The 27,191-nt window shown below is 41.1% G+C and overlaps 1 protein-coding gene across 1 annotated transcript; it reads right to left on the reverse strand.

Annotated features, from left to right (window-relative positions):
* Positions 1 to 448: 448 nt before the first annotated feature.
* Positions 449 to 18,267, reverse strand: bcl6aa (BCL6A transcription repressor a). Its single transcript, XM_062997236.1, has 9 exons — positions 18,201 to 18,267; positions 9,642 to 9,813; positions 9,333 to 9,554; positions 7,304 to 8,197; positions 5,692 to 5,873; positions 4,357 to 4,524; positions 4,137 to 4,267; positions 3,776 to 3,913; positions 449 to 2,621 (listed from the first exon to the last, which is right to left on the reverse strand). The coding sequence occupies exons 1-9, from the start codon at positions 18,229 to 18,231 to the stop codon at positions 2,481 to 2,483; spliced, it is 2,079 nt and encodes a 692-aa protein (XP_062853306.1). The 5' UTR covers positions 18,232 to 18,267; the 3' UTR covers positions 449 to 2,480.
* Positions 18,268 to 27,191: the final 8,924 nt, after the last annotated feature.

Raw genomic sequence — 27,191 nt, forward strand, 5'->3', positions numbered from 1 at the left:
ATTGTGCTCGGTGATGTGAGGCTTGGATGCAGCTGCTCGACCATGGAAACCCGTTCCATGAAGCTCTACACGCTGTTCCTGAGCTGATCTGAAGGCCACATGAAGTTTGGAGGTCTGTAGTGATCGACTCTGCAGAAAGTTGGTGACCTCTGTGCACTATGTTCCTCAGCATCCGCTGACCCGCCCTGTCATTTTACGTGGTAACACTCGGTGGCTGAGTCGCTGTCGTTCCCAATCGCTTCCACTTTGTTATAATAGCACTGACGGTCGACTGTGGAATATTTAGTAGTGAGGAAATTTCACCACTGGACTTGTTGCACAGGTGCCATCACGGTACCACGCTGTGTATAAGTCTTAAGCCAACCCGATGTCAAAGATCAAACCCTAATATTTGTAACCCCGGCTTTAAGGTCACGTATTCTTCACAAACAAACTCCAGACTTGTGAATAGAAATGCAATACTTTTATTTTACATTCATACACATCATATACAGTTAGCTTAATGCGTTTTAAGAAAAAGCCCCATCCCAAAACGACCTGAAGGTGCACACGGCTCGAGCAACGATCTGCTTATTTTCTGCTTGAAGGGCATGTTTAATAAAACGAACCAACCAAAAAAATACAAATAATAAAAAATAACAATAATAAAACACATGAAATGTCACGACCGAACAGGAACAACAAGAGCTGGGCTGAACGGAAAGCAATTCAGTCGCCGTTGAGAAAGGCACCTTGTATACACAGTGTATTTACATACACAGAGAGAGAGAGAGAGAGAGAAATGCGATGCTGTAATACAATATTTTATCTGTATATTTTACTAAAGCTTTTAGTACGAGGACTAAAATGTAAACTTTCACTTGCGAAATACAAATAAAGTCACATGTGTAGGAACACGGCTATAGCTAAAGTAAAATATCTTCATATTTCTGTCGTACCATATCAGTTCATTCATTTTAATGTGTTTTATTTATTTATTTACTTATATATAGATCTATAAGTATATATATTAAAAGATTGATTCTGCCAGCAGAGTTCAATCTTTAATTTAGGATCTAACGAAGCATCGTCGCCTGTGTTTGCTTCCTTGATTCTTTTTGACCAGTACCGACATGCACGTACCAAACAAATCCAACTTCACACCCGAGATGGACATTCTAGAGCAGCGGTCCCCACCCGCCACGGTCCGTACGGTCATTTATTATAATTAGAGCTCGTTCCAAAATGCAATGAAATTTGCAGCACACTTCGGGTGCTATTGCATCCTACCACCACTAGGTGGGAGCAGCGTTTCTACACTCGCTGTCCATTTCATCAGCTCCACTTATCATATAAAAGCACTTTGTAGTTCTACAATTACTGACTGTAGTCCATCTGTTTCACCCTGTTCTTCAAATGGTCAGGACCACCACAGAGCAGGTATTATTTAGGTGGTGGATGATTCTCAGCACTGCAGTGACACTGACATGGTGGTGGTGTGTTAGTGTGTGTTGTACTGGTATGAGTGGATCAGACACAGCAGCGCTGCTGGAGTTTTTAAACACCTTACTGTCACTGCTGGACTGAGAATCGTCCACCAACCGAAAATATCCAGCCACCAGCGCCCCGTGGGCAGCGTCCTGTGACCACTGAGGAAGGTCTAGAAGATGACCGACTCAAACAGCAGCAATAGATGAGCGATCGTCTCTGACTTTACATCTACAAGGTGGACCGACTAGGTAGGAGTGTCTAATAGAGTGGACAGTAAGTGGACACGGTGTTTAAAACCTCCAGCAGCGCTGCTGTGTCTGATCCACTCATACCAGCACAACACACACTAACACACCACCACCATGTCAGTGTCACTGCAGTGCTGAGAATGATCCACCACCTAAATAATACCTGCTCTGTGGGGGTCATGACCATTGAAGAACAGCATGAAAGGGGGGTAACAAAGCATGTAGAGAAACAGATGGACTACAGTCAGTAATTGTAGAACTACAAAGTGCTTCTATATGGTAAGTGGAGCTGATAAAATGGACAGTGAGTGTTATAGATGGGGAGCGCTGATCTAGAGCGTTAAATGATCAGGATCAGAACCCACTGTTGTAAAATATAATCAACCTTCAGTTCAAATCCCGACACTGTTATAAAATACTGTATTTCCAAAATTGTTTGTCTTTTGTTTTTTTACACACATTCCAACAAAATAAAGCTTTTTTTTTTTTACTCTTGAATAACTCGAAGCTTAAAAACACTCGACGTGACTGAATATTTATTTATAAACAAATATTAACAAAGTGACGAGAGACCGCACGTGGTTCTGTGTTCACATGTAAAGGAAACCCGTAAAACGGCATCAAATGCCTTCAATTTTTTTTTTCTCTTCTCGTCTGATCAACACAGTGTGGCACTACAGTTCCGGATGATTGTCCTATCAGGGCGCAGAGAATGCCCGTTTGAGAGAGAGAGAGAGAGAGAGAGAGAGCGAGAGAGAGATCTCAGCAGGCCTTGGTCAGGTTGGTGAAACTGCCGGTGGACATGCGATACTGGATCTTGGTGTTGGTGATGGCGCCGTGCTTCTGGCGCAGGTGCAGTCGCAGCTGGCTCTTATGGCGAAAGTGCAGGTTGCATTTCTCACACTGCGAAACGGACAGGAGAAGAGAGCCGTGAATATTGCATTCTCAAAAAACGCACTCTCAAATATCTTATACAGAGATGTATTTATTGCATTCTCATATTGCAGAGATGTAAAAATCGCATTCTCAAATACCGCAGAGGTGTAAATGTTGCATTCTCAAATATTAGAGACATGAATGTTGCATTCTCAAATATTACAGAGACATGAATGTTGCATTCTCAAAAATCGCATTCTCAAATATCGCAGAGATGCGAATGTTGCATTCTCAAATATCGCAGAGGTGTGAATGTAGCATTCTCAAATATCGCAGGGATGTGAATGTTGCATTCTCAAATATCGCAGAGGTGTGAATGTTGCATTCTCAAATATCGCAGAGGTGTGAATGTTGCATTCTCAAATATCGCAGAGGTGTGAATGTTGCATTCTCAAATATCGCAGAGGTGTGAATGTTGCATTCTCAAATATTGCAGAGACATGAATGTTGCATTCTCAAAAATCACATTCTCAAATATCGCAGAGGTGTGAATGTTGCATTCTCAAATATTACAGAGACATGAATGTTGCATTCTCAAAAATCGCATTCTCAGATATCGCAGAGGTGCGAATGTTGCATTCTCAAATATTGCAGAGACATGAATGTTGCATTCCCAAAAATCGCATTCTCAAATATCGCAGAGGTGTGAATGTTGCATTCTCAAATATTACAGAGACATGTTGCATTCTCAAAAATTGCGTTCTCAAATATCGCAGAGGTGCGAATGTTGCATTCTCAAATATCGCAGAGATGCGAATGTTGCGTTCTCAAATATCGCAGAGGTGTGAATGTTGCGTTCTCAAATATCGCAGAGGTGTGAATGTTGCGTTCTCAAATATCGCAGAGGTGTGAATATTGCATTCTCAAATATTACAGAGACATGAATGTTGCATTCTCAAAAATCGCATTCTCAAATATCGCAGATGTGTAAATGTTGCACTCAAATATTACAGAGACATGAATGTTGCATTCTCAAATATCACCGAGACGTAAATATTGCACTCTCAAAAAGTGATGATCACCGTATGAACCCGCCCGGTGCAGGCGAAAAGAAGCGGCCGTATTGCACGCGTGTCGGAGGGGTCGTGTGTTATCTGTGATACGATCGTCGGTGTACTTACATGGTAGGGTTTTTCTCCCGTGTGAATGCGCAGGTGACTCTTGAGCGTCTGCAGGTGTCGGAAACGCGTACCGCAGATCTCGCACGGGTATGGCTTCTCTCCCGTGTGGATCAGGACGTGGGCGCGCAGGTGAGCCACCTGGATGAAATAATAAATAAATAAATAAATAAATAAATAAATAAATAAATAAATAAATAAATAAATAAATAAATAAATAAATAAATAAATAAATAAATAAATAAATAAATAAATAAATAAATAAATAAATAAATAAATAAATAAATAAATAAATAAATAAGGTTTTCCGCACCCAAATGATACCAGGGCACCGTGGTTAAAATAGCATCCAGGAGGGAGTTACCTGAACGAAGCGGGCGCCGCACGTCTCGCACTTGTATGGCTTTTCTCCCGAGTGGATGCGCGTGTGGGTCTTGAGGTTGGCTGGTCGATTGAACTGGGCGCCGCAGATGTTGCAGCGGTACGGCTTTTCTCCTGCGGGGGCACAAACGGGGCACCGGTGAGGAACAGATCGATTAAAATCAGCAGGGAAACTTAAATCGATGCCGTTTTGTTTTTTTTACCTGTGTGGACCGTTTTGTGGCTGGCGAGGTTTCCCTTGTAGCGGAACGCCGCCTGGCACCGGTCGCACTTGTATGGCTTGTCGCTGTGTACCTGAAGCATGTGGCGTTTTAAGATCTCCTCCTCGGCGAATTTGGAGTCGCATTCGTGACAGAAGTAGGTTCCGTTTTCTGAGAAGGATGAGACACAAATGAGCAAACAAATAAACCTAAGAAATGATAACAGGAACACGGGGGTGTAGTTTAATCTAATCACTGCAGCGTGAGCGCGATTACCACGGACAATCATTTCTACAGGGTTTAAACTTCTGAGAAAACGTCTCATACAACATGTGGCCAAAAGTATTCAGACACCTGACCATAAACTTGCTGGACGTCTCATTTCAAAACACACTGATCTGTAGAACAGCCAATCTTCTCAGAAGGCTTCTAACAAGCCTCCGTGTGTGGGAATTTGTGCCCGTTCAGTCAAAACATGACAGCATTCGTATGGCTGGGCGCCGATGTCCTTTAAAAAAAAAGCCCCGGTTGATGTTCCGGTTCATTCCAGGGGTTTTATGGAATGTTGTTCTAATTTTGTATCGCTTTACCCTGCACACAGTTTGTAACTTGTACATAAGAGTTCTCAGCTCTGCCGTGCAGCCACTGTTGGGCCCCCGAGCGAGGCCCTTTACTCTCCAGGCTTCAGGGACGCCGTACGATGGCTGACCCTGCGCTCAGACCCCAGCTTCCAAAGATTTCTATAAATATATAATAGACATTTATTCTATTCTATGATATTCTATTCAACCTAAAAGTAGCACAAAGCTGCAAATTTTTCCCCTTTTATCCCCAATTTAGTCGTTTCCGATGCCCAGACGGCCCCTTCGAGAGGTGCCCAATCTGCGGCCGCTACTCGTCACCCGTCGGAGCTCTGTGCAGGACACTGGAGTTTCCTTAGAGCTTGTTTTTTATAGGGGTGTCCCAATACTTTTGTCCATATAGTGGATTACCCGTCTGCTATTCAGAGCATGTGTATATTTTGGGGCGGCACGGCGACTTGGTGGGTAGCACTGTCGCCTCACAGCATTAAGGTCCTGGGTTTGATCCCCAGGCAGGGCAGTCCGGGTTCTTTCTGTGTGGAGTTTGCATGTTCTCCCCGTGTCTGTGGGTTTCCTCCGGGAGCTCCGGCTTCCTCCCACAGTCCAAAAGCATGCAGTCAGGTTAATTGGAGACACTGAATTGTCCTATAGGTGAATGTGTGTGTGTGTGTGTGTGTCTGCCCTGGGTGTTACGGTGTGCCTTGCGCCCATTGAAAAACAAAGCTAGGAGAATAAAGATACTCATCAGGTGACGTACCACAGCTGGAGTCGGAGTACTCGGAGTGCAGCTCGCTCATCTCCTCGCTGAGACGCGAACCCGTAGTGTTGGGGCAGATGTCCGAGTGCTGGGGGGACTGGGATCCACACGACGTGCACTTCAGGTGGCTCATGTAGAGAGAGGCGTGGCTGTCGGTGTTCCTCTGAGACGCCTCCAGACTCCTGCACAGGAACATGAGAGGGTTAGTAATGCTACTGAGGCTTTCATTTCCTTCTGGATCAACAAAGTGTCTGTCTGTCTATCTATCCATGTATCTGTCTGTCTGTCTATCTATCCATGTATCTGTCTGTCTGTTTATCTGTATGTCTTTGTCTGTCTATGTCTATCTATCTGTCTATGTCGGTCTATTTATCCAAGTATCTGTCTGTATGTCTGTCTGTCTGTCTGTCTGTCTATCAGTATGTTTGTCTGTATCTATCCATGTATCTGTCTGTCTATCTGTCTGTCTTTATATCTATCTGTATGTCTATATGTTTATCTATCTGTCTATCCATCCATGTGTCTGTCTGTCTGTGTATGTCTATCAATCTGTGTCTGTCTATCCATCTGTCTGTCTGTATCTGTCTGTTTATCTGTGTCTGTCTGTCTATGTCTATCTATTTATCCAAGTATCTGTCTATCTGTATGTCTGTGACTGTCTGTCCTTCTGTCTGTGTCTGTCTGTCTATCAGTATGTCTGTCTGTCTGTCTGTATTTATCCATGTATCTGTCTGTGTATTTGTCTGTCTGTGTCTGTCCGTCCTTCTGTCTTTCTATCTATCTGTCTATCCATCCATGTGTCTGTCTGTCTGTGCATGTCTATCTATCTGTCTATCTATCTGTCTATCTATCTGTCTATCTATCTGTCTATCTGTGTGTCTGTCTATGTGTCTGTTCACCAATCTGTCTGTATGTCTGTTTATCTGTCTGTCTGCCTATCTGTCTATCCATCTGTGTCTATCTATCTATCCATCCATCCATCCATCCATCCATGTGTCTGTCTGTGTCTATCTCTGTCTGTCTGTTTATCTGTCTGAGAAGTTTAATAAGGAGGGACTACAGCAGTCTGCACAGACCATCAAACGTCTTACTACTCTCATTTGGGCACTAAATGGGCACAAATTCATTCAGGCACACTCCGAAATTATGAGAAAAGCCTTCCTCTGTACAACAACATAGCTAACAGTCAGGTGTCCACATATTTTTGGCCATGATCAATTGACTATTAATTTTCACATTCATTATTCATGAACTCATTTTAATACAACCGTCTTCTGTTTTTATACTTGGTATGTAAGTCTAAATTCATTCAGTCATTGTTTTACCAATGCTTTATCCTGGTCAGGGTCGCGGTGGGTCCAGTTCTTACACACACTCACACTTGGGGCAAATTTAGCAGCTCCAATTAACCTGACTGCATGTCTTTGGACTTGTGGGAGGAAACCAGAGCACCCGGAGGAAACCCACACAGACACGGGGACTGCGAGTCCAGCCGGGGAATCGAACCCAGGCCCTTCTTGCTGTGAGGTAACAGTACTACCCACCGTGCCACTGTGACGCCCGTCTAAATATATTCAGAAGTTAAAAGGACAAAGCAGCTTGGCACTCTTACCTGTTAATGATGTTGTTCAGGCGGCTTGCCTGTGGCACCGTGAATTCGTCTCCGTGCTCGCTCGTCTTGCTGCCACCCTGCGAGTCCGGGTGCTCCGACTCCGGGTGAAAAGCGGGCAGCGCCGGCCTCTGCGGCGAGCGCACCTCGGGTTCGTGGAGGCCGCCCTCCTCCTCCCTGCTGCTCTGATTGAGCACGATGAACTTGTACTTCTTCCAGTTGCGAGCTTTGGGGTCCGGCGGCGTGCCCTGAGGGGCGGGAGGCTGCGAGACGTGCGAGAGCGCGGCGTTCTTGCTGCTGCTCGACTCGGTGGGCGAATTGGGCTGGCAGTCGGATTTCAGAGGGCTCTGCGGGCTGCCGATCAGACCCTTGCGCCCGCTGGGGTAGGGCCGCTCGTCCTCGGCGGCGGGAGCCCGATCTCTGCCCGCGTCGCTGTGATGTTCCTGGGCCAGGCTGGCGAGTCCGTGCTTTCTAATGCCCTGAGGCGAGTTTTGCAGATTCTCCTTCTTCATGTCCTCGCTTCTCACCATGTCCCGGGAGGCGTAGGTGGAGTGCCCGACGTTGGCACTGCGGATGTAGTCGTCGGCCTGGCGGCAGTGTTTGTGCTGGAGGACGCTCCCTTTGGCGAAGTCGGGGAAGGTGCTCTTGGCGTCGGTCAGTTTGGGGATGGGGAAGGGAAACGCCTGCATAGAGAACTGGCTGTACAGGTGGTACGAGCTGCTGGGTGTGTTCACTGCGTTAAACATGGCACCGTAGGGCCGTCCGTCTCTGAAAGGGCCCGATCGTCCCCCTGCCATGTTCTCCACGACCTCGTGTGGTCTGTAAGCATGGACGTCCTGGGGTAAAAGCAGAGGACTGACCAGAAAATCCTCTCTGGGCAGTTTGACCGAGGAGTCGCTGCAGGGAAATAAAAATCAAGTCAATATGCAGAAATCTCCTGTATTTAGGAGTCGCCACAGCGGATCATTCTGGTCTGCAAATACCCCAAATACCCTTCCTGCCCTGGCGCACCTCCCAATAACTGGGCCGTTAAGCCACCCCTTATTTTTTTTCAACTGACCATAAGCTTATCGGACATCCCATCCCAAGACAACTACTACTGAGAAGCCCTCTTACATAACTTTGGACACTGACTGGGCACAAATTCCCACAGACATACTTCAGTCACACAAATGCCCTTTGACTGGTGTTGGTCAAAAAAGCCTCAAGTAATAGTCGTTAGACGGGGCGTCCCAATACTTTTGTCCCTATACATTTACATTTTCAGCGTTTAGCAGACGCTTTTATCCAAAGCGACTTACATTATACAGTCTAAGCAAGTGAGGATTAAGGGCCTTGCTCAAGGGCCCAACAGTGGCAACCTGGCAGTGGTGGGGTTTGAACCAACAACCTTCTGCTTACTAGTCCAGTACTCTAACCGCTAGGCTACAACTGCCTATAGTGTATCTATACGACGTACGGGGCGGCACGGTGGCTCAGTGGCTCGGTCCGGGTCTTTTCTGTGTGGAGTTTGCATGTTCTCCCCGTGTCTGTGTGGGTCTCCTCCGGGTGCTCCGGTTTCCTCCCACAGTCCAAAGACGTGCAAGTGAGATAAACTGATGCTGAAGACCTGGACTGATGAGTCTCGTGTGGCCGGTGACTACCTGTCCTGTCGTGAATCATCATCCTTATCATTATAAGGGGCGTCCCAATACTTTCGTCCCTATAGTGTGTCTACACGACGTACGGGGCGGCACGGTGGCTCAGTGGGTAGCACCGACGCCTCACAGCAAGAGGGTCCTGGGTTCGATTCCCAGGTGGAGCGGCCCGGATCCTTTCTGTGTGGAGTCTGCATGTCCTCCTCGTGTCTGTGTGGGTTTCCTCCGGGTGCTCCGGTTTCCTCCCACAGTCCAAAGACGTGCAACTGAGGTCAAATTGTCTACAACCGTCATGACTACCTGTTCCTGTCGTGAATGTGGCCATGGATTTGTTCATTAGAAGGGGCGTCCCAATACTTCCGTCCCTATAGTGTGTGTGTATATACCTGACGTACCTGGACTTGATGAATCTGTGGCAGGTGTCGACCACGTGGTCCATCTGCAGGTAGATGGCCGTGTTCATGACGGCCACGATGAGGCTCTCCTTCAGCGTCAGACGTGAGGAGTACATGAAGTCCAGCAGGATGGCGAAGCCCTCCGGGTCCACCTTCGGGTCCAGGTTGACCACGTTCAGGTTGCACTTCAGCGAGTCGGTGAATATCGTGTAGAAGAGTCCACTGTGGAGGAGAGGAAGCAGCGTGAACGTTAAAGTTTAGGATTCCTAACTATGAACACCTAGCTAGTTCTGGGTTGCATGGGGGTACCTGCAGGCCATGAGGACCGTTTTGTGGGCGCGGAACTGCTGCCGGTTGACCAGGACGGTGACGTCGGTGAGAATGTCTCTGCTGCGTAGCCGGCTCAGGTTGAACAGCACGTCGCTGGCGTGGCGCGTGAACTGGATGCAGCTGTCTGCTGCACAAGACATTTTGTCGAGATCTGGAACGAAACGGTAGTTGGGTGGTGAGTTTTGGTGTCCTTATAGAAACTGAAAGGCGGGTTAGGGGAAGTGGGCCTGGCTGATAGCTCATCGTGACTTTTACAACAGTAAAATTAATCATTTTTAAAATGCTAAAGGTTTTTATTAGATGGGCATTATGACCAGCAGTGTACACAACACTTCATTGGTTATTAAGCTTCGTAGTTTGTTTATATATTGCTATATTGGTGGTTATAGAGCCGTCTCACTTCTCTTATCACTTGCACTTTCAATATCTTTGAGATCAAGACACAAATGAGTCAGTCATCCTTTTAAATGTCATCAGATGAACATGTGCAGTTAGAAGCCTATTTGCTTTATACTATGGTCATTGATTTTATTATTGGCCTTTAACCTCTGAGTACATGATAATACACACACAGTCATCAAAGTATATAACAGACTCCTTTATGTACATTTAAAGGCTTTCTTTTACAATTGTATTCATTTTTATTAGTCAGATTATTAGGGAAAGCAGATTTGTTTACTTAAATATGACCGAAAATGATTGTAAACTTGTATCAATACTGTAAAGTATGTACAAATATATGATATGCTATGAAGAAACTATAAAGAATGGATATATAGTGAGGTAAAGAGAGTGCAGGCAGGCAGGGTGAAGTGATTCTGCGAGAACGAAAGGGAGAGTCTACATGACAGTAGTGACTAGTGAGGCCTGCTTCGTTGTACAGCCTGCAGCTTATTGACTAAAAGACATGAGCCTGTGAGTAAACAAAAGCTACGGCGTCATAACGAACACCACTGGTGTCCCTGTCAATAAAATGAATTGAAATGATCTGCTTGTTCAAGGGCAGGTGATAAAAGTAATAAAGCAGCCATCAGCAGTTTAACATGAGCTGCAGGAAAGCCTAAAAGCAGCAGGAACAACAGTTACTCAGAGACAATAAGCAATGAACCACCTAAACCCACACACAGCAGCTCTGGTGAAAATGAGGCACAAAGACGCACGTCTAAAACAATAATAGAACTATTTGGCAATGTTTTAGCTTGTTATTTTAGGGGATGTAAGGGATATCAGTGATTAACTGTCAAATAAATAATAATAAAGCAATTTACCACAATTTTAATTATGAATACATTTCATCGTTATTAATATAAGTAGTATATAGCCTGCAGTTCCTATTCTTGGCCTCTGTGTGGAGCCAAAAGCTAAATGAAAACGTGTCGCGTCTGCACGTCTGGTTTCACAGATCACGTAATTAAATGTTTTATCTAAAATTAATCCTACATTTAAGTACTTAAATTATATGATGTTGCACTTTATTTTCTATAAATTAATGTTTAAATGTCAGTATTTTTATAACGGTGGAAAATGGAACCAATAAATCAGATGAGCATTTTCCACCTCACTGCATTTGCATGAGTGTCAGTATGAACTTTTTGCTTTCCTGGACAACTTGTGTTCCTTAGTGTCCCCTTGAGCTCTCAAGCTGTGTCTCAAACTCTTAGACAAATACTAAGGCAGTATTTAGTTGCACTGTAAAGGTTTCTTGGTTGTTAACATGACCCAGGTCAGTGAGATTCCACTTCAGTGACCAGGCTAGACTCGAACTTCAAAGATATGCGTGTCCACGTATTAATCTTTTTGTGAAGATTAAATAAGCTTTAGATTGTGAGAACATCTAGTTATTTTTAATAACCAATGAGCATAATTTAATAAAATAACACTTTTCTTTTTTAAAGATTGCAAAACTTGTTTAACTAACACATCAGAAATGATTGATTTGTGGTTACATGCACATCACTGGTTGTGGTAAATATAATGCAAATTGTTTTCTTTAACCAAACTCGAATGTTCAAATAAATGAAGCTTGTTTATCAAATCTATTTTCCTATGTGTTTATAACGTTGCCACTGACGTCACAGTAGAATAGAACGTCCGGTTACTATGGTAACCCTGACCAGCGGTTCCGTTTTGATTTCTATTATTTTGCAGTATGTGGTTTATAAGAAGGCTTGTTACACAGAGAAAATGATGTCAATTTTATGTCAACAATTCGACTTTTTATCCCAGTTCTAAAATGCACAATTTTGAGATGTTTCAATCTAGTGTAGTGGCAGCTCATCAGGTACTGGCGTTGGTTCAAAGCCAATCAAATAAGAGTCAGCTAAATGCCTGCCATAAATATAAACGAGCCTCCACAGTGTAGGAATGCAGCCAAAACTAGGATGAAGTAAGGCTGGGCGGTATGATGGTACAGTCGGTATACCGATGGTACCACTATACCGTAACATAGGTAATTTTAACAGCTCTAGCTTCAAAAGGCAGCAGATCGTATAATATCGTTCGCAGCTACAAGCGCTATGAAGCGCCGTGCAGATAAACAAAAACAGATGGAGGATGAAGAGAGGGAGACCAAATATGCACCCCGAAAGAACCTGCCAAACAAATGAGGCGTGTGGGCAGTTTAGGACACATTTAAACACTTTATACTGCACGGTCTGTCGAGCCACGACTGTTACAAACGCAGTAACGATCCACATACGCAAGGACACGATTCCTCTACAGACCATCGAGAAAGAAGCTTTCAGAGCGATAATTAAAACTCTGGATTCCAGGTTTGTCTTACAGGGTGAAAATACTTCAGGTCAGTCGCTAAGTTACAAGAACAGACCTGTGGTCAAGCTGTACAGGGGAGTTTGCAGATGGGTTATATTTGTTAAAAGGAGAGCTAAGGGTAATTATATAATACTTACATATTAAATAAACAATAAAAAATTTATTTATTGCAACTGATTCCATCATATAGTGTGTCATTTTATAGGGCCGAGCAAAGTCCTCAAATATAGTCCCTATAGTCATCAAAACCTTCATTATATACATGGTGCCATTACAATGTTTTATTTTCTATGTATGTATGATAGTAGAATCAACCACAGACATGTAAAAAGTCCCAGTGATACTAAAAATAAAAGATACCGTGATAAAATACCTTAAAAAATGCACATTGTGATACAATTTTTTGGTCATACCGCCCAGCCCTAGGATGAAGTCATGAAGTCATGCTGTTTTCAGTCCAAACCCAGTTTCAGTGGAAAACACAACAAACCACATCAATGTTCTCTGGTAATTTGTAAACTCGAATATGCGACCACAAGATGTCAGCAGCAGCCCAATTTGTCATCATGTCTTTGATCGACCAGCCTACAGAGGTTTAATAAGTACTGGTCACGCCAGTCAGTAAATACTCAACAATCTGAGAGGTTCAGAGACATTTTTATTCATTTATAAAACACTTAAACAGTGCAGGACACACTGCATTGCCCTGCTGCTTGCATAGATAGTTTCTCTGGAGACACTGCGCACACCAGCAAAAGTTTTCCAACCACTAACTTGCACATAAATATTAGTTTCCCAGTGCTGTAACCCAACTCTGCTTAACATATCATGCAAGTATGCTGGTTCTGCTCCCTCCAGGAATAGCCTTGGCTTCCCCAGATTTATGACCTTCATGTGAAATGCCCGAGTCTAACGCATGCCGTCATCTTAATATTCTTACTTCTACCTTTGGAAAAGATCTGATCCGCTTCACGTATATTACTGCACACACAGCTGTTTTATTATGATGATGATTATTATCAAGGCCGTAGCCATGAATCGAACACTGGAAGGGGAATAGAATCTACAGAGCCTGTCATTTTAAGTACATGTAGAGTTCCTGCTATATTAACAACTATTCCATTCTAACTATTCCAGTTCTTACATTACGCAAAGCCAGTGAATGGTATATGTTAATCATTTTTATTTTAGTATATTGTGGGAAACATTTTACTTCAATATTTTTATTGACGAACTACTTAGTGCACCATTAACTGTTTGGAACGCAGTCCAAAATTGCCCTGATTGACACCCAGTGCACTGGGCAGATAAAATAGGAGTAAACCCAATTGGGGATTAGACCAGTAAACAACTAATAACAAAATCTAATTGAAATAATTCCTTTTTTCTGTTTGTTAGTGTTTGTTTACGGAATTTGTCCTGGTTTTAAGCCCTATAATCATTAAAACAACTGGAAGCATGAAAGGTACGTGTGCAGCTGTATTTTTACCTCACAGCAACAGGGGGGCTTATTTATTTTTGGAAGGGGGTTCAATAAATCATATCCCACACTGCTTCCTAACAGAAATAGAAACATATTTGATGTACGTAAGCTGTCCATACTGTTTATTAGGACAAGCTGTAGCCTTAGCTGTAGGGTTAAGGTACTGGGTTATCTTAGTTATCAGAAGCCCCATCACTTGAAAGATTGCTGTTGGGCCCTTGAGCAAGGCCCTTAATTTAACCCTCAGTTGCTCAGACTGTATACCGTAACAGTACTGTAACTCGCTTTGGATAAAGGCGTCCTGCTAAATGCCAAAAATGTGAATGTAAATATAAGTGAGAACTGAGTTGTTTGGACCTCTTTAGAGACGTTACACAGTACATTATCAGTTCTAACCCTTTAACAAACTTCCCTCCAGCAACAGGTTGTTCTAAATACTCGTGTTTGAAAGTTTGAGCTTGTTTTTAACACCCATGATCGCTTAGCCTGGTGGAAATATGCTTCACAGCATCGCTGACATTTTTTCCAGTTTGCTGAGGAAAAGCTGGTTCAGAGATCAGTGTAAACAAACAGCACTCGGGAGTGTCCCAAACCGCCGTCTTACGCACTAGTTAGTGAACCTAGTTAATGCACTAGTTAGTCTGACGTTTAACACTATAAACACGGTATACAAATATTAACCTGTTGCTCGTGTGATTTTTCTTTCTGAGACAAGAGCTCGGTGTTTGTGTTAAATGGTCGAATTGTTGAAGGACTGAATAAAAACGAATGCCAATTCGCTACCTGTTGAATACAGAGTGCACTTGTTGGGCTGTGAGTAGTGTGCTAATGTAGGGAACACAGAACCGTTTGAGATTCAACCTAACGGTAACAGCTGTGGTTCTGTTCCACTTTAGCAACACCGTGAACGACATCATTTTAAAGTATTTTCGACTTTAACGTTTTAAATAGTCTTAAAAACGTTTTAAGGGCTGTATTCAATAGCATTGCAGGCAACTAGAAGAGCATAAATGATAAGGGCTGTCAACAATCGCTTTTTATTAGCTTAATTGTATATAATAGTGCGCTTGTACAGTGAGCACGGAGCCGTTTGGGATTAGACCGGTCAAAGAATTTTAAAGCTTGTTTATTGATTAACGTTTATTTAGTTTAACAGTTTATTAAAGAGATAAAGAAAGCTGTCAACAACAAAACATCTGTCCATAGTCATCTGTGTGGAACACTGGATATGGTATATATGCCCCATACATACGCTTTACACGCCGTTTTGGAATCAGAATAGGGCACCTAAATAGGGAGTAAGGAGCTATTTGGGACTGGACCGGTTAAATAAAAAAGTTATTTTTCAAGCAACATTTTGGACTTAACAGCAATAGTTTAACAGTTTGATAACAAAGGAATAAGGGTGCTTAAAACAGCAGATATATGTTTAATTTTAATTGCTGGACGGGACGCTGGACTGAAGCCGAGTCACAAACCGCTTCAATCATTTACAAAGTGCACTAGTTAGTTTGTACACAACGTTATTTTCTAGTCGGAATATTATCTATGTATTTATTTATTAAGATTTTAACGTCATGTTTTACACTTTAGTTACATTCATGACAGAAACGGTTGTTACTCGTTACACAAGATTCATCATTTCACAAGTTCAAAGTCAAACACGGTCATGGACAATTTAGTATCTCCAATTCACTGTGGGAGGAAACCGGAGCTCCCGGAGGAAACCCACGCAGACACGGGGAGAACATGCAAACTCCACACAGAAAGGACCCGGACCTCCCCACCTGGGGATCGAACCCAGGATTTTCTTGCTGTGAGGCGAGCCACCGTGCCGCCCACCTAAGTGGAATAGAATAGAAAGGAGTATTTGAGGTACTTTACGGACTCTTTTTAAGGTTCTTAAAACCTATTTTTACTTGAGCAACCTGTTAAACTAGATCATTTCTGAAAGTTATGCTTTCAACACGTTATCCGAAAATCTGATCTGATAAACTGGCTCCAACTGCAATGTGCAAGGCCACCAGATCAGCACCGACTGCCGTCTCGGACAGCACTGACAGCTCATCGGCGTGCCATTATTTAATCCAAAACAGATGTAGACCCGCACTAAATCCAAACCAGCACGAAAACATTCTTCAGAACAGCCACGACTTCAGAAATTACGCAGTTATGCTGAAGCAGCCGTCCGAAGTAAAGCCCCGTAACGGGTCGTATGTGACAGGACACCAGTGATAAGTCAGCAACTGGTTTATCTTTGTTTTTGTTTTTTTGGCTGCTTTTAAACCCGGGACTGTTTAAACAAACCATTTTGACTCTAGAACTTTTCACCACGTTACACTCGCACACACTCTCTCTCACACACACGAGTCTGCTGGATCTGTCACGTTAGATTACCTGAGGCTGGCTGGATTAGTACAGTTTGTACAGCAAACAAAAGCTGAACAACTTGTAATGCAGATCCCCAAACAGAACATTTATATACATTTTAAAATCAATATATACAGAACATTACATATAAGAAACACCCTGCAACCCTGTAACTGGTAATAAATGACTGAACACTTTATTAGTCAGAACATTTCAGTTAATAAACATTTGAGCTACTTTTAGGTTTAGATCAACACCAATGAATAAGTGCATCCACATTGTGAAGTTACTCGATTTGAAAACATATATACAAATAAGTAATCACCAACACTTATACAAGTTAACGTCTTAAGTACTCTATTTTTACTTTCACCAATAATGCGAAATATAAGATCATGATCAGATCATAACATGTTAATAAATAAGTGTGCACCAACACTATTAATGTCACTCAATACCTTTCGGATCAAATAACCATCAGATTTAAGCATTCTGGTTTAAGGCACTTTTTAACTTCTTAACTAAGCTATTTAAAATGACTAGGTACCAATACCCAGCGCTCATACCAGTCAAATCAAACCTTTTTAGTCAGCACACCTATATTTAAATTATCTAAATGATTAAGTGTGTACCAATACTTCTCAACTTCAGTACAGCTAACCAAATGTTTTTACACAGAACTCCTACTTCTTTCCATGTCAAACACAACAATAAATGAGTGGGCAAGAACACCAGTCAATACCTATGAAGTTATAATATATATAACTTTGTATGTTCTTAGCAATTTTACCAATTTCTCAACAAACAAAACAAAGAAACCCTCTCATGTTCCGATGGAAAGAAAATGCTGCGCATCCATGCCAGCCAACAGAGTTGAAGTAAATGTTCAATCTAAGCATTTACCTACTTTTAAATCAAGTCAGACATGACATTTACATTAAAACAATCAGCTCTAAACAAACGTGCAGCCAATACAATACAGTGCTCAAGTTCGGGTCAACATTTTATTTGCGTGTGTCATCTGAGGTCGATGCACATCAGTTGATCACCCGACACTTGGACAACACGACTAACCAAATACTACACATTCCAGTTCAAATAAACACCAGCAGTTTAAAACCCAGTTCATCTCGGGTCTACCGATACCCCTCCTGTCAAGTTCTTGTAAAACGTCTGATCTAGGAATGTTGGCACTGCTCATTCACCTGAAATTAAAGCAACCCGTTTGTATGCGAGTGGGCACGGATGCCAGTGCCAATCAATCCTCTCCGGGCAAGTTCTAGTAAACATCTGATCTAAACCTAAGCACTTTTAGGTGATGTGTTTTTTTTTTTTTTTATACCAAGATCAATAGTCCTGATCCTACCCAAAGCAGTCAATAACATCAAGTTCAAGTAAACATCTGATCTAGGAATGTTGGCACTGTTGGCACAGCTAGACACTATATGTTTCCATCATTTGAACCTGAAATTAAAAATACAAACTATGCAATAAAGTGGGCACCAATTCCAGTGCCAATCAATCAATCCTCTCCAGGCAAGTTCAGGTAAACATTGAGATCCAAGAGTTTAGACTAGTTCACCCAGCACGCCTACATTTCACCATGTCTCACATACACACACTCTCTCTCACACAGATACACACACACACTCGACTGTGCCCAAGCATTAACCACGTCTCATGCTGGATCTCTCAAGTACAACCCAGTACCAGAGCAGACCCTCCTGAACCAGCACTAACACTCAGCACTCAGCAGCCTGGGCAATGCAAGCACGTCACACAAGCCAGAAATAACAATAATAACAATAATAATAATCCAGTGTCATAAAGGACCGTGCAGAGTTCAGGAGCAGCACGGAACAAGCCTGGCATTATTGCAAGAACCTAAAAAAAAAAAAGAATAAAATCATCACCTGGTAGTGCTTTCCTAGAAACTTCTTGCATCACCACTTCTAAGAACCCCTGTTCTAAGAATCTGGACAGCTCAATTCTCGGAATTTGAGCTTGCGAGCGTACCACTTTCACACTCCAGGGGTGTGTTCGATTTTAACCCACCTTGCCATTTTAACACGTTCCACTGTTCCAACACGGTCACATCACAGCGGCATCTTTATCACACACAAATCCGCCCGATTTAACATATTAAGGTCCCACAAATCGTGGATATTTGCGTTATTCGGACACGACTCGGCCGCTCCGAGCGACCGCTTTCCCCTCGGACTTGGACGCGTCCGAACACAGACGGTCACGTGGTGCGCAAAAAAAGCAGCCAGGCAACGTAAGCGGTGCAGGCTGCGTATGAATATGCACACTCGCGTACTAAGTAGTATGCACAAAACACTACCTAGTATGCTAGTGCGCACTTTTTTCCGAGTAGTGCGCGTCTTTAAGCCCAGCCTCGCATTTCTCCGAACTAATTTGCTATTCTGTGTGCATTCGCTGGCTTTGTTTTTTTTTACTTTGCAAGGTTTAAACCATAAGTCTTGAATACAGAACCTGAACCGGGTGCACATGCGCATGTGCACTTCTTATTTTTATTATAATAAGTATTGTTAGTATCTGTTTTGCTTGACTTTGCGTTCATATATGGACTGAGACTTGCTTTCCTCTCATCCTGAGCTTGTTTTATTTTATTTATTTATTTAATGGACATTATTATAAGACCTCGACAGATGTTTCATATAGACTTGCACCCTGGCTGTGGATTTTAGAATCTACTGTTCCATGTGATCTCTGCTTCCACTTTGTCCTTGTCGAACTTTAAGTGTGTCACACACGTGCATGGCTTTTCTGTAAGTAACACCTATTTGCTGATGTGGACATTCAATTTATCAATTCAGACAATGTTTTTTTTTTTTTAAATTATTAACCTGTTCCATGTTGCATCTGTATGACATCTGTATGCACACAAACTGTGCTGGACTGCAACTAGTGTTTTAAATGTCATGCATGCCATTGCTGTAGATGTATATGTATTAAAATTAACAATTTTAATATAGAGTCTATGTATGGGATATGGGACATTTAAAATGCATGGCACTGCTGTAAGTGTATATAAATATAATAAAATTAACAATTTTCAATATACATTTCAGGTGTTGTCTTTGTATCAGATAATATAAATGCAGTGAAAATATTAGTGAACATATTAAACATTGGATGGTTGGAACATCTAAAATACATGGCATTAGATTTAGGGTATTGTCTATGTAACATATAATATCCATGCAGACCAATTTGCCTCTAGTAAAAACACAAACACTGGATTGTTGGAAATTAGTGATCATTAAAAATCTATGGCATTGCTGTAAGTGTATGTATAGCTTTAGGTAATGTCTATGTATCAGATAATATAATTGCAGTGAACATATTAAACACTGGATGGTTGGAACATCTAAAATACATGGCATTGCTGTAAGTGTATATAAATATATTAAAATTAACAACTTGTATTATAGATTTTAGGTATTGTCTATTTATTAGATAATATTAATACAGAAGTATTCGCCTCTAGTAAGAATTACAAACAGTCTATGGTTGGAAGTTAATGATAATTTAAAATCTATGACATTGCTGTAAGTGTTTATATAGCTTTATGTAATGTCTGTGTATCAGATAATATAAATGTATCAGATAAAATGCATGGCATTGCTGTAAGTGTATATAAATATATTAAAATGAACAATTTGCATTATAGAGTTTAGGTATTGTTTATTTATTAGATAATATTAATGCATAAGTATATGCCACTAGTGAAAATATTAAACATTGGATGGTTGGAAATACATCTAAAATACATGGCACTGCTGTAAGTGTATATACATATACTAAAATAAACAATTTGTATTATAGATTTTAGGTATTGTCTATTTATTAGATAACATTAATGCATAAGTATATGCCACTAGTGATAATATTAAACATGGGATGGTTAGAAGTTAGTGATCATTTAAAATGCATGGCATTGCTGTACGTGTATATATAGCTTTAAGTATTTTCGATTTATTAGATAGTATTAATGCATAAGTATATGCCTCTAGTGATAATATTAAACATGGGATGGTTGGAAATACATCTAAAATGCATGACATTGCTGTAACAGCTACATACTGGTGTATTTTAAGTGTCATACTTCTTAATACCCTATAAAAATAATAATAATAATAATAATCCAAATTCTGTCAGTAATTATACAAACATTTACTCCAACAATGTTGTATTTACATGTGAATTTAGACACAAGATATAGACATTGTAATATCTATTAGGTTAATTAATCCTAAGCCATTACTGGTAAACGGTTACAATCAGTGGTTTATATTATATGCACACTTAAATAAAAGAAAAAGCTGTATAAAGTTAGTTGTAATGCTTAATTTATACAGACGTCAAGGGATGAATATAAGTCACCTTTGAACTTCATGCTGCACATTGCTAACCACACACACTGCAATTCAATTCAGTTTCAAAAATGATATTTATTAATGTGTGTATATATATATATATATAATTGTACATGTTAGATTATATCTGGTGTAACTGAAATGTGTAACATTTAGAAACACGCTTGTACAGGGTTAGAGTCCCTCTGCCTCCCAAAAACCATGCAGAAGATGGATTATCTGTTCTAAATCCCAATATGTTATACTATAAGCAAATGAGTAATTGTGTGATGACCTGTGTGGTCATAATTCAATTTGCATCCTCAATACGGTGCGGAGAAGTGAATAGAGTGCGAGTGTTTAACCCTGTTATTTACCTCTCGTGTTAAAGTTTAATTAAAGACTTAAGATTTGTAATGAAGTTAAAGGTGTTCGTTTAATTACCGTGTAAAATTCAGCTGTAGGCTACGATATGTAGGTGAAAAAAAACCTAAGCTCATTTCCGTTCGACGAATCTAAGGCCACAGCGAGTCTTAATAAAGCATTTAGGTGTTTGGTTTCACATCCAGCTGCTGGTAGTCAAGTTGTGCTTTTCATATATTAACTGGCGTGATGAATACTCACTCATTCTAATCTTCTAAACTTAATGTTCTAGCCCACTATCTACAAAATACACTTTAATCCTATAAGAACATGAGTATTAATCAAATCAATACTGGACACATTTAATTATTTAGGTGGTATTTCAATAGTGTCACCAATTTGTAGTAAGTCTTAGTTTAAAATATGCAAATATTTCAACATTTGCATTGACATACTGATTCAGCACCGAGGCCTGATTCAACACTGGATTATTAATGCATAAATAAATAATAGATTAGGCGGGGTACAATAGTAAAGAACCTGCTTAACCTTGTTTTTTGCTATTTACCTAAAGCGCGCATATCAAAAAGCTCGGAGATTTGGAGGCGTTTCACGCCACACGTCCGACTTGTGCAGGCCCGTACATCGGCTCACTGACACGACAGGCTGAGATATGAAATACTGCACATGTGAATCCGGGCACGCTGGTAGTGTAAGATTATACAAGGCAACAGGTTGTCCTGCATGTGTCTCGCAGCGTCAAGGCCGATTGTGCAAGCGCTGCTCTGTGTGCACTGTGATGACACTGCACAAAGCACGAGCTCGAGAGTCCAAAGTATGTTTTCTGGTCAAAACCCAGGCCGAATCTGTTGGCAGAATCTGCTAGAGAAGCAGATAAGGCTGGCACAGGGCTGCGTGTATAGAATACGCAAGTGTGTGTGTGTGTGTGTGTGCCAACCTTTAAAAGCTGCTTTAAATGTTCCTATAATATTTTTTAATTAAGAGTTTTAAGAGTTGAATAATCGATAACTGTAGTACCGTGTGTATATATAGGATGTGAATGCTATAGTAACACAATGTGAGCTAGGGAACACCGTCGCACCAGCTTAGAACCTGTTCAGGTCTGATTTTTAATTAAATTCAAGGTTAGTTGTGTTTTATCTGCAATAAAATTGGATCTGTAACAGGTGAAGAACACGTATTACAGTCTGGTACGGTTAATCCGACACACACAGGCTGCAGGATGGCTGCAGGATGCAGAGACGAGTGGTGATTTATCATATATTTGCACCAGATTTAAGTGCACTGGACTTTATTTTATTATTATTATTGATATACGTATAATACATAATAGTGTGAAATGCTGCCCTTATTTAATATACTTCCAGTGCATATGTCTACTTAAATTTTATACCCACAATCTCTTGACTTTTTATCCCCGGTACTATAAAAGACACTCACGCAAGATAATACAGAAGTAACCATCAATTTTCTTAATAATATAAAACTGAAAACATATATATACACACATTTAATACAAAACAAATAAAACAAGCATAAAACACTGATTCCTGCTGTGACTTTTGACTTTTTCTTATGCATATAAACTCATTTTATTGATTTAATTATTAGCAAATACATTAAAATACAAACTTAACCAGGAGAAATGGACTCACGCATTAGAAATACAGACTGATTGCTAAAATAAAAATGGACCTGATTATATTATAAAGGACGTCGTTGTTAGTTGGAAAGAATTCACACAAGAAGCAATCATGCTGAAGGTCAAGGAGCTCCTTTCCTAAGGACAATAAAATGAGAAAGCTACAGACCTTAAACACTTGTGTCAGTGCTACCGTTTGGATAAAATGCAATTGGAACGTTTATAAAAGCAGATAGATGCACCACATGTCGTTTCACAACATGCTCTTGGAATTAATGCAGCAGGTTCAATATGTGGTCGCAGGATGACCTGCAAGCAGCAAGAACAACAGGTACACAGTAGAGTAGAACACATTCGGGATGATATAATCTGGTCAAGCAATAATTTAGCTTGTAATCTTGTGATCCTGAGAACACCACACACATACAGTGGCATTTTATAAACTGCTTTGCATTGAAATATACACCGATATATACAGGCATAACATTATGACCACCTTTGTAATATTGTGTTGGTCCCCCTTTTGCTGCCCCATACGCAACAAACTGTGATGCTCTGTGTATTCTGACACCTTCCTATCAGAACCAGCATGAACTTCTTCAGCAGTTTGAGCTACAGTAGCTCGTCTGTTGGATCGGACCACACGTGCATCGATGAGCCTCGGCCGCCCATGACCCTGTCGCCACCCCTTTTGATAGATACTGACCACTGCAGACACCCCACAAGAGCTGCAGTTTTGGAGATGCTTGGCCCTTGTCCATTTTTTCTGCTTCTAACATCAACTCTGAGGATAAAATGTTCACCTGCTGCCTAATATATCCCCCCCACTAACAGGTGCCGTGATGAAGAGATAATCAGTGTTATTCTCTTCACCTGTCAGTGCTCATAGTGTTATGCCTGGTCGGTGATGTATTTGTAATTTTTTAGGGCTGCTTTAACTTTTTAAATCATCTGACGTGTGCTCATCTATAGCACTAGAGATCTATAATCTTTCAAATTTGTAATAAAATGTAGTCTTTAATTTGTATTCTGCCAGGCATTTTCATTTTTATGTTCTGACCATCGCTTCATCATTCATTACCTTGCAGTCACCGGGCACAATGCATTTAAGACACCTCGGACAATTCTGTTAAGCATCTCAACTAATATTTAAACACATTTAAGTAATAAAACATATTTTTTATTTAGGTTAATCTGCTAAAATTACAATTTAAAAAGCTGTACTTTTCATTCCTCCCAGTCTACTTTTAAATACCACGGATGTGATTTATATCTATCAGTCTGTATTTTTTTAAAATTCATATCTCAGCCTTTCTCTACCTAAAGGCATTTATGAGTAATAAAAAGTGTGTATTTCTTTATAAAAATCTCTTCCAAAGGTCAGCGGTGATATTAAACACGTAAAGAAAGTGAGAATCCTTTATGTGCCAACCGCCCACTTCATTCCTAGTTACCCCAGAGATCAAATACGACTGATATAGATATCATCTGCTATAAATGATTGTGTGTGAGTGTGTGTATGTGTGTGTGTACAATAATAAGCTTTAAAAAGCATTATAAGCTTGTTTTTGCTTGATTTTATGCAACCCCAAATCAGAAAAAGTTAGGACAGTGTGGAAAATGTAAATAAAATAAAAACACGGAGTTTCTTACATTGACTTTGACTTTTATTTGATGAACCTGAGATATTTCATCTTTTATCTGCTCAGCTTCATTTCATTTATTTATAAACATCCATTCCTGCATTTCAGGCCTGCAACACATTCCAAAAAAAGTTGGGACGGGGCAATTTAGGGCTAGTAATGAGGTGAAAAAACTACATAATGATGTGATTTTGAACAGGTGATTGTGATCATGGTTTGGTACAAAAGCAGCATCCAGGAAAGGCTGAGAGTCTCTGATGAGTAAAGATGATCAGAGGATCCAGTTTGTCCACAAATGTGAGAGAAAATGATTAAAATGTTTAAAAACAATGAACCTCAAAGAAAGATTGGAGGGGATTTGCATGTTCTCCCTCTACAGTGCAGAATATCATTAAACCATTCAAGGAATCAGGAGGAATTTCAGTGTGTAAAGGACAAGGACACAAGATCTGAACGCTCGTGATCTTCCATCCCCCAGACGGCATCAAGAACCTCCACTCAACACTAGCTGATATAACCACATGGGTGAGACCATCCAGACTGTTATCAGCGACAAGTCCAAAAGCCAGGGTCTGTCATGGTATGGGGTGTGTCAGTACCAAGGTCTGTGACATCAGTGGATGTTTATTAATAAATGAAATGAAGTTGAGCAGATAAAACATGAAATATCTCAGCTTCATCCTGTCTGACATGAAATAAAAGTCAAAGTAAATTAGTTACGTGTGATCAAACACAGTAACTACATGTATGTAATACTTCTGTAATAATTATATTTAGAAGTCCAGCTCCAGGGCTTTAGGGCTCCAAAAGTATGTGCACGAACGTTCCTGGTTCTTGACGTGTCATTCATCCTCATGATGCTTTCAAGTGTGAACACCAGTTTACATGAACTGGAATAATGGAACTGGAACAATGCGCTTGTTTTTACTGTGTCAAGTCACACAGTGTTCTAGATAAAACGCGCCCGACCTTTAACCCACAGGAAAGAATGCTTAGCTCGGAGACCGAGTCGGACAAGTTTTGTGTTATTATTTTTTTCTTTTTGCAACACCACCTTGAGTCCACCTGCTGTTTTTGTACGTGTTGCTTAAGAATGCGCGGCTTGTACATGCGCAGCCACTTGAAAATGATCTATCGCGTAATTAAATGTGGATGATAAACTATCTCGGGTTGATTAGATCTCTTAACAAAACAAATCGGAACAGAACAAAGCTCCCGTTGTGGCGTGACGAGGTTGTGTCCGTACCGCAGGTCTGTCTACCTTAACAGCTTAATGAGTGTGTTTATTTTCTCGTCCTAATTGCTCACTCATGCCTGTTTTACCACCCGAGACTTGCTCCTAACACACACGGGCCTTTCTAAACTCACACAGTGTGCCATTTCACGCCGGTTCCTGTCGCTCCTGTGCTCAGTTTGACACACATTTGTGTACGCATGCGCCGTGCGCCGGTTTTAGTCAAAGTCTCGTGGAATATTTGCAAAACAAGTTTTCCAGCTTTGCATTTTCTGAGGCCTGGACCACCGACAGCGCGTTCTCCTGACTAAGCAAATGTCTCAGAACTGCAGCTCGAGTCTTTATCGTTCCACGTGGATAACTTGTGTAGTAACACAAATAAAATCACATTCGACGTTTTATTCAGCTCTATAATGCACATACGTAAAATATCTGAGCATATAGCTTCTCATTTCCTCTCTGGGATGATCTAAACTCATTTATTAAATGATCAGAACAACACAAATCGCTATAATTTGTTTTTAAAAACCACCAAACACAGCACCCACATGGACTCCACAAGACCTCTAAAGGTGACTTGTAGTATCTGGTGGTTTTAATGTTTTGGCTCATCAGTGTGCATTATAATACTGTATATATTTGTAGTTCATTTTTATATAATAATAATCTTTATTTACACAGAACTTTCTACCTCATTATTATTATTATTATTATTATTATGTATACATCGATCAGCCATAACATTAAAACCACCTCCTTGTTTCTACACTCACTGTCCATTTGATCAGCTCCACTTACCATATAGAAGCACTTTGTAGTTCTACAATTACTGACTGTAGGCCATCTGTTTCTCTGCATGCTTTGTTAGCCCCCTTTCACCCTGTTCTTCAATGGTCAGGACCCCCACAGAGCAGGTATTATTTAGGTGGTGGATGATTCTCAGCACTGCAGTGACACTGACATGGTGGTGGTGTGTTAGTGTGTGTTGTGCTGGTATGAGTAGATCAGACACAGCAGCGCTGCTGGAGTTTTTAAATACCGTGTCCACTCACTGTCCACTCTATTAGACACTCCTACCTAGCCGGCCCATCTCATAGATGTAAAGTCAGAGATGGTCACTCATCTGTTGCTGCTGTTTGAGCCGGTCATCTTCTAGACCTTCATCAGTGGTCACAGGACACTGCACACGGGGCACTGTTGGCTGGATGTTTTTTGGTTGGTGGACAATTCTGAGTCCAGCAGTGACAAGTGAGGTGTTTAAAAATCCACTCATACCAGCACGACACACACTAACACACCACCACCATGTCAGTGTCACTGCAGTGCTGAGAATCATCCACCACCTAAATAATATCTGCTCTGTGGGGGTCCTGACCATTGAAGAACAGCATGAAAGGGGGTAACAAAGCATGTAGAGAAACAGATGGACTACAGTCAGTAATTGTAGAACTACAAAGTGCTTCTATATAGTAAGTGGAGCTGATAACATGGACAGTGAGTGTAGAAACAAGGAGGTGGTTTTAATGTTATGGCTGATCGGTGTATAACTCGTATTGCATTAAGTTTGTCATTTCTATGTACAGCATAAAGCACAAACATGACAATTATTAAATGAAGCG

Source organism: Trichomycterus rosablanca, chromosome 6 (assembly GCF_030014385.1).
Source record: "Trichomycterus rosablanca isolate fTriRos1 chromosome 6, fTriRos1.hap1, whole genome shotgun sequence".
In the NCBI taxonomy this organism is placed as follows: Eukaryota; Metazoa; Chordata; class Actinopteri; order Siluriformes; family Trichomycteridae; genus Trichomycterus; species Trichomycterus rosablanca.